Source organism: Apium graveolens, chromosome 8, assembly GCF_009905375.1.
Source record: "Apium graveolens cultivar Ventura chromosome 8, ASM990537v1, whole genome shotgun sequence".
NCBI lineage: Eukaryota > Viridiplantae > Streptophyta > Magnoliopsida > Apiales > Apiaceae > Apium > Apium graveolens.
In genome coordinates this window covers 2,670,681-2,679,212 of record NC_133654.1, presented here as the reverse complement: position 1 = coordinate 2,679,212, position 8,532 = coordinate 2,670,681, and the positions used below count along the sequence as shown (strand labels likewise).

Sequence of the window (8,532 nt, the reverse complement as noted above, 5' to 3'; positions counted from 1 at the left end):
TGAATTTAACATTTTACTAGTTTAACGAATCCTCTCTTCTTTACATTAAACTAAATCGATAGTTTGATCTCTATTGCATTGTAAGAATCGTTAATCGGATCTAATCGAAAAATATTTAAGTTTCGTATAATTTTATAAAGAACAAATGTTGCATAGTTCAAAACGAATCAAGAAAATATTCCAAAATAGTAAATAATAGTTGTTCTTATTCATGAAATTTAATTTATATGAATGCACAGGGATGCATCTCATATATAATTAATAAGATTGAAGGCAATTCATCATTTTGAAAACCGTCAACCGTTAACTTCCTAACTATTAACTATAAACTCCTGTTATGTAAAATTTTAAATATCAAGAATCCATACATCAAATTTGTTGATCCCGATCTCGTTTTCTATATTTATCCAACTCATCACCTGCTCAATCACTCCCGCCTGTTCTTTTCTTTTCTCCATCTACATCAGATCCAAATTTAGAGGTATGTGTTTATTTTTAATCATTTAATTTACTTGAATTAAGGTTGTTGATTTTTTCGTTATTTTGTTGGATTACATCTTTATTTGTTCCTTTCAAAATCTTGTATTATTGTCATAGAATTATATATGTAATTGGATTTCTGATTTTGAAATTTGGGGGTTTCCACCAATTTAACTAGTTCGATTATATTTTTGGGGGGTTTCCACTAGCTTCGTGATTAAAAAACTTGCAGATTTTATCGCTGAAATCTTGTTGAAAGGTAAAATACATTTGTGGTCAACATAGTATGTTCACTAACTCCTGTGTATACTCAAGTTGGCAATTCTGTGATCCGGCAAGTTGACATATTTTCCTGATTTTTTATTAGTAGATTGAATTCAATGTACCATATCATCATAGGCATGAATACAAATTAATGGCCATGAATTTTTTCTGTTTTTTTCACGGGCATACTTATTAGAGTAGTCCAAACGTGAAACACTCGAAATTTGCTAATTTTATTTATCAATGTACCGTTTAAATTTGAAAATAATATTAAAATACTGTTTTTGAAATATAGCTAACACCATTGAAGCACAACATATTACATATTCAGCAAATTTTAGCTAACCATTATTTTACAATATTTTAACTAACCAATTATAACTATCCCCCTCGGAGATACTCTTACTATTTGAATTTGATATATCCTCTCAAAATGCATTGTCACTATCGTATTAAAAAAATATTTTATATTTAGAAAAAAATTGTTAATTATAAAAAAATATACTTTAACTTAGTGATCTAAAATACGGGAATCAGAATTATTCGACGAAAACATGTTATAACAATTGATCAGAACACTAATCAGATGTATTTTAAAAAATACATAAGAATACTTAACTTATTAAATTTAATATATTAATTTAAGAAAATTATGCGGTGATTAATCGAATCGGCTGAATACCTTATAATATGTAATCGGGTGATTAATCGATAAAATCGGAAATTTTTAAAACACGGGTTTAAATTATTCATTTATTGAGATGGTACTCCTGCAACTGCAACCACGTTACAAAAACTTATTATAATACTAGTACTTGGATAGAACATATGATCATGTAGTACATAGATACACAACACAACATAGGTGCTTGTTTATAAATATGTGTAGTCACATAGACTAGCCAAAAGTGTGTGTCATTTTAGAGGGCTTATAGAGAGGAGGCTGGCTGTTACTAGTAGTAGCTGCAGAACATACACACATTTTTATGCTTTTAAGCCACCCTTTAGCCGCCTTTAACATCAAACAAGGCATTTAAGTCTCTTTTTTTCAAGATTTTCTGTAGCCGTTTCTTCTGTAACTGCCATTATGTTTGCAGAAAGCATTTAAAGTTGTGTCAATTGTTGGAACCAAGGATTCTTAAAAAACTCTCTTGCCTTTTTTTCAGTTTTTCAAGTGTACTTGTCTTGAGTTTTTAACTAGTTTAGTTTGCTTGTGAACACAAAGAACCATACAATATAAATATATATAGTTTCATAAGATCTGGTCTAAAGAGAAAGTTGCATCTCAAATAAGGTATATTTTTACATGTTTGCATCATATGTATGCTTATTTTAACTTTGTTCTTGTTTTTCTTTTGGGTTTATAGTATCTGGGAAATGGCCTAAATGGTTCTTGGTTTATGTGAAAGTGGTTTTTTTTAATTTTTAACTTACATGTTTTGTGTTTGACAGATCTTTGTTGATATCAAAGACAATGTTGGGTAATAAGCAAGCAGAGGAAGCTATTGTGGCTAATGAAACAGAACATGAAGCAAACAGAGAGGAAAGTAAAGAAGTTGAAGATACTTCTGTTTTGAACATCAAAAGCTTTCTTTGGCATGGAGGTTCTTCTTGGGATGCTTGGTTCAGTTGTGCTTCTAATCAAGTATGTGAAAACCCAACCAAACCAAGAAAATAAAGATAAAAATGAAAACTTGAACTTTACATGTACTAATATCAAGATTTTTTATGTTTTTTACCAAGAAAATGAAGATAAAAACTAGAACTTTACATGTACAAATTTCAAGATTTTTGTGGGTTTTTTGACCATTTTGTGTTATGTTGATTGCAGGTTGCTCAAGTGCTGTTGACACTGCCATACTCATTTTCTCAGCTTGGTTTTCTATCAGGAATATTGTTTCAAATATTCTATGGACTTGTTGGTAGCTGGACTGCTTATCTGATCAGTGTTCTTTACCTTGAGTATAGAAGCAGAAAGGAGAAAGAAAATGTTAGTTTCAAGAACCATGTCATTCAGGTAACTCATTTACTTATTTTTTTAAAATATTTCTGATTTTTAATTATAAAGTTATGAATTTAGTACTAATAAGAAAACCCCATTATTTTTTTTATTATTACTGTGTCAGTGGTTTGAAGTTCTTGATGGATTGTTGGGACCATACTGGAAGGCAGCTGGTTTAGCTTTCAACTGTACTTTCTTGCTGTTTGGATCTGTTATCCAACTCATAGCTTGTGCAAGGTAAAACAAAACTTATTATTAAAATCTTGAATTTAGACACAAATAAGTACTTAATGATTCTTGTTGTTTGTTTTCTGAAGTTATTGTTGTTTTGTTTTGATTTGGGAACAGTAATATCTATTACATAAATGACCATTTGGACAAGAGAACTTGGACTTATATATTTGGAGCTTGTTGTGCAACTACTGTGTTTATACCCTCCTTTCACAACTACCGGATTTGGTCTTTTCTTGGCCTTGGCATGACAACTTACACTGCTTGGTACTTGACCATAGCAGCTCTTGCCCATGGCCAGGTATAAAATACGACATACTCGTTATCCCGCTTAGAGACTCGTATAAATACACATGTTTCGTTTAAATGGTAAAACCGTAAAATTTAATCTCGATAATCATTTGAATGGTATGTGTTTTGATTTGTTCTTTAGGTTGATAATGTGAAACACTCAGCTCCTCAAAAGCTTGAGTTGTATTTTACTGGTGCCACTAACATACTATACACCTTTGGTGGTCATGCTGTTACTGTGTAAGTCTTTTATCACTGTCCAAGAATTTCATTTCTTTGCTTTATTTATTGTTACTATTTGTTCTTCATTGCTTCTGCTAGCAGCTTTTTGCCGGCCACATTGAGTTTCTTACCAGAAAACAGAATCATGGAAACTACTTTTCCTCTGTTTGCTAGAAGAGAATAAAATCAATCCCCATTTACTTATCTAAACATTATAACAATTTGATGGGCCTTTATTTTACAGTGGTAGATACTCTATTACATATTCATCATTATCTTGATCTTGTTTCTCTTTTACTTAATTTCATCCTTACTTCATGATTATATAGTTTATGGCATATACTTGCAAGTTGTATTTTGGACTTGGAGTACATTATTTCACATCCTACTTTGTTGTTTAGAATCCAATGCCCATACTTTTGAGATATAGCATATTCTCAAACTTTACTTACCTAATAATTTTGACCTATCAAAATTCTGTTTAGTCCCTACTCTAGTTCTGGATAATTAACAAAATAACCATGCTTAAGTATATGTTAAAGTTAAGAGATTCTTTCAGTTTAGACCCGGACTCTTAAGTGATAAATTGGAGGACTTTTATATATATCTACTATCTAGACTATTAATATTTTTGTCGTCTAATTTTATCAAGACAGTGGTCGGTAACTAGATTTTGTGACCTAATCGTGAAAGGTATATTGTCGATTTTCAGTGAAATTATGCACGCAATGTGGAAGCCACAAAAATTCAAGTATATCTACCTAATAGCCACACTCTATGTTTTCACCCTGACACTTCCTTCGGCTTCTGCTGTTTACTGGGCCTTCGGTGATCAGCTATTGGATCACTCTAATGCCTTCTCCCTCCTCCCTAAGACACGTTGGCGCGATACTGCTGTGATCCTCATGCTTATTCATCAGGTCAACTTCATACTTGTTACTTCCACTAGTGTAGATAAAGCACTCGTTATTTATCTTTCAGAAAATTAATATCTTTTTTGAGACCAAATAAAGACATGTATGGTTTCTGAATTGCAGTTCATAACATTTGGATTTGCATGCACACCACTGTATTTCGTTTGGGAGAAGGTGATAGGAATGCACGACACAAAGAGCATTTTCCTAAGGGCACTAGCAAGATTGCCAGTGGTGATACCGATCTGGTTCTTGGCAATCATCTTTCCATTTTTCGGACCCATTAATTCTGCAGTTGGGGCTCTTTTGGTTAGCTTCACTGTCTACATTATACCATCTCTAGCTCATATGCTCACCTACCGGAAAGCCTCTGCCAGACAGGTAAATTGTAATTCTTTCTCTCAATTTTACACTAGTGTACATTTTATAGTTATCGTAAAATTTTAGAGGGTCAGATGTGCCTTCAATAATTTGAGATGCCCATATTAGAATTGTAACAAGCAGTGCCTGAATTATTGAATACAAAGTGTACAATTGCAATAAAGGAATGGATTTGGTAATACATGAAACTGATAGGAAAATAGGTAGCAAGTCTTTTTCATTTAGTTAGAACCTTGTATAATGTCTGAAATTAGCTGGCTTGGTGTTGACCTCTGTATAATTGCATTTGTGACCTTTTCCTATTTTTCCCAACTTGTACCGAGTTTACGACGCAATCAACTCAGTTCATTTTCTGAAATTCTGCACTAAACATTACTGCAGAATGCCGCGGAAAAGCCTCCAAAATTCTTACCTAGCTGGACGGCAATGTACGTGATCAACATCTTCATCGTCGTATGGGTGTTCGTGCTCGGATTCGGGTTCGGAGGATGGGCTAGCATGACAAACTTTGTGAGGCAGGTTGACTCATTTGGCCTATTTGCTAAGTGCTACCAATGCAAGCCAGCACCTCCTCATCATCATTGAGTTAACTCATTGAAACTAAACAGAGTCTGAGCAAAGTCTCTCCATATTTTGTATTATATACATAGGGTGGTGTCAAATAGTTCACCTACATGTGATGTGTGTTGGATTTCTTCATCTTTCTTCATTATTACATAATATTTTTGGTTCTTTCCCCACCCCCCTTAGTAAAGAATAGTGTGGTTGAATTGTAATGATTTCTTTGCTATCAATGCTAGGCCAAGTTATTAAATCTACATATCAATTTATATATAGATCTTTTCTAAGTATTTACATGAATTATGTTCGGCTCGCAGAATGCTAGTTTAATGCGAAGAGTAAAACGTAAATAAAACGAAGAGTATGACATACACCGTCATATTTCGTCTTATCTACTATCTATTCTTCATGAAATCGTACTCTGCAAACCGAGTGAGCTGAATATATTTGATAGAAATCGTGCTCTACGAGCCGAACATACGGAAGAGTAAAATGTACGCAGTCACGAGATTCTTTTGAATTTCAATGAAAAAAGATAATATTGTAAAATTAACATGTGAATGTTGCATTTTTTCCCATTTCTAAGTAATACTAAAGCAATAATGTGGGCTTCAAAAAAAAGAAAGATACATGAGATTCTATATCAAAAATAAAATCTCTTCAACACAGGGAGAGAATGGGAAGTGGGCCTTGGATCCGACCCGTTCACATGGATATAAAACAATTGTCTGCCTCTAATTCACGTGCCGGTCTGTGCTTCTTCCCCTATATTCTCTCCTTGAATCACATGGTATTGATTTATGAATCAAAATGCATGAACTTCACTCAATCCACAACGTGCGGTCGGGGCGGATTCAGGAATTTTTGTTCCGATTTAAAAAAAATATTTTTAAATTTTTGAATTTTAAGGAACACTTTCAATTCTTCATATATTTTCAAAAAGAGTACTACTAGGTACCCCAAATATCTTTTCCAAAAAATTTACTAAATTACGTGGTTGACTGACGGATTTTAATTCATGGGCGCATATAAATGCACGCGGGGTCTCATATTATTATTAGGAAGGTTGCCTAATATTCATATGACACATTAGATTTGGGGAATTTTTTGGTGTAAAAATTTGGGATCTCTACCATTTCCTTTTAAAAAATATAATGATTAAAAAATAATTAATTTTATCTCCCGATACCTCTTACTACATCCTCTGATCATGATTGATCTTCCAATAAATTGTGTATATTCTGGGTCTTAAATTTGACCCTTTTTCATATAGTCTTCACATGATCTATAAGAATAATCAAGTTAATAATATTAATCCGTCAAAGTGTCACACCAACTAGTTAGTAAATTTATATGAGGATCGAAGATTTTCTTGTTTTTATACAGTATTTTAATTAGTTGTTGTGGAAACTAAAAAATGTGTCTAGATTGTGACAGCAGTCAGCAAGCTCTTTGTACAGCTATTATGTAAAGAATTAACACACTACTCCATAATTCACTTCAACTCAGATCAGAAGGGTTTAGTACATTTACAAGTATCGGAATCGGAAATATTTTTTAAAAAAACGAGTGTTCATATCCGATTATCAAGTGTGCGAGATTCGAAGATCTCATTAAAGATTATGAGTAAAATTGGTCCTACCAAATTATCCTATGCTAGAATTCGTACAAATTAATTAATCCACACGGTGATGTGTTCGATAAATTACATGTTTACTTTTTACTTTCTTCATTATAAAAAAAATTCCATTAAGTGATCAGCTCATTGTTCTAAAAAATAGAAACCGGTATTGTTCGGTAGAACAATCTTTCAATAATTAATCGGAGCATTAATCGGATTTAATTAATAAAATAAAAATATATATTTATTTTATTAAACTTAACTTATTAATTTAAGAAAAATGTACAGTGATTAATCGGATTATAAGATCGAATCAACAGAACAGATTAAAATAAATAATCAGATAATTAATTGATAAAATCGGTGATTTTTAGAATAGAGTCAGCATAATAAACAAATTCATATAAATGCAACACAATCATTGTTTTATGACCCATTGTTTTAACAGGAAATGGGCTTTTAAATATGAAGAGTAAAGTTGATGTTCAATTGTAGTATCCTATAGCAACATCAATCAGGCCCATACAATTTATGAGTAATGGTCTTTAAATGATAATTCAGCCCAAAACGTAAAAAGCCCAGTAAATTAACAGCCCAAAAAAGAAAACACCTTATCTTCATTATTATCCATGGTGTCAACATAAAAAAGAGCTTGTGAAGAAAATAGCAGGGGGGATAGAAACAATGGCATCACTCATACTTGGAGTTCCTCCAATGGCTTCTCACTTTAAACCCACTCTCTCTCCTCACATTTCATCCTCACATTCACAAACTTTAGGCCAATCCTTCACTTCTTGCACCACTTCTCTCTCAGTTGCTCCTCTCTCTCCTCCCTCCTATCTCTCTAGTAAGCTCTCTCTCTCTCTCTCTCTCTCTCTCTCTCTCTCTCTCTCTACATTTAAATAAGCTTAAATTGGGTTGACTTATCTCTCTCTCTCTCTCTCTCTCTCTCTCTCCCTTCTCTCCCCAATCTCTCTTTCTCTCTCTCCCTCTCTCCCCCCCCTCCCTATACATGTAAATAAGATTAAATTGGGTTGATTAATCTCTCTCTCTCTCTCTGCTATACATGTAAATATGCTTGAATTGGGTTAATTAATTAATGTGTGTATGTTCTTGATTTTTAGTTTACTGTGGGAGAGGAGACAAGAAGACTGCAAAAGGGAAGCGTTTTAATCACTCATTCGGAAATGTAAGATATGGGTTGTTGATAGAATGTGAAAAAGTTTCTATCTTTGTGTGATTGTATTGGGTATTTGATGGGTTTGAATTGTGTGTTTTGATGATATATGGTGTTTTTGTATGTAATGTAGGCAAGGCCTAGAAACAAGAGCAAAGGAAGAGGTCCACCGAGGGTGCCAGTTCCGCCTGCTCCGCCAAGGAAAGATAAATTCGATGATGGTGAAGTTGTTAAGATCGAAATCGATGAGTCTTTGTTCTCCAACTGAAATGCATTGCTGTAGTTTTTTATTTTAGTTTCAGCTCATGTATTATCTGAATACTGTTATTATGTGTGAACTACTTGTCAGCAATTGAAATTTGTGTATGGTTATTTTTATTGTTTGGTA

At 33.0% G+C, this 8,532-nt stretch overlaps 2 protein-coding genes across 2 annotated transcripts; both read left to right on the top strand.

Moving 5' to 3' along the window:
- The first annotated feature begins 1,580 nt into the window (after positions 1-1,580).
- Positions 1,581-5,621, top strand: LOC141677229 (auxin transporter-like protein 2). Its single transcript, XM_074483057.1, has 9 exons — positions 1,581-2,038; positions 2,197-2,389; positions 2,576-2,761; positions 2,871-2,983; positions 3,095-3,278; positions 3,411-3,508; positions 4,203-4,410; positions 4,528-4,785; positions 5,167-5,621. The coding sequence occupies exons 2-9, from the start codon at positions 2,219-2,221 to the stop codon at positions 5,368-5,370; spliced, it is 1,422 nt and encodes a 473-aa protein (XP_074339158.1). The 5' UTR covers positions 1,581-2,038; positions 2,197-2,218; the 3' UTR covers positions 5,371-5,621.
- Positions 5,622-7,606: 1,985 nt separating this feature from the next.
- LOC141676943 (small ribosomal subunit protein bTHXc) lies at positions 7,607-8,532 on the top strand. The gene is made up of 3 exons (XM_074482657.1): positions 7,607-7,814; positions 8,092-8,156; positions 8,278-8,532. Exons 1-3 carry the CDS (start codon positions 7,652-7,654, stop codon positions 8,410-8,412), a joined length of 363 nt encoding a protein of 120 aa, XP_074338758.1. The 5' UTR covers positions 7,607-7,651; the 3' UTR covers positions 8,413-8,532.

Excerpts from the sequence above, each read along its gene's own strand:
- LOC141677229 (XM_074483057.1), top strand. The coding sequence starts at position 2,219 with ATGTTGGGTAATAAGCAAGCAGAGGAAGCTATTGTGGCTAATGAAACA. Across the intron at positions 2,762-2,870 it reads TCAAGAACCATGTCATTCAG|TGGTTTGAAGTTCTTGATGG; the intron begins GTAACTCATTTA and ends TTACTGTGTCAG. Across the intron at positions 3,509-4,202 it reads GGTGGTCATGCTGTTACTGT|TGAAATTATGCACGCAATGT; the intron begins GTAAGTCTTTTA and ends GTCGATTTTCAG.
- LOC141676943 (XM_074482657.1), top strand. The coding sequence starts at position 7,652 with ATGGCATCACTCATACTTGGAGTTCCTCCAATGGCTTCTCACTTTAAA. Across the intron at positions 7,815-8,091 it reads TCCTCCCTCCTATCTCTCTA|TTTACTGTGGGAGAGGAGAC; the intron begins GTAAGCTCTCTC and ends CTTGATTTTTAG. Across the intron at positions 8,157-8,277 it reads TTAATCACTCATTCGGAAAT|GCAAGGCCTAGAAACAAGAG; the intron begins GTAAGATATGGG and ends TATGTAATGTAG.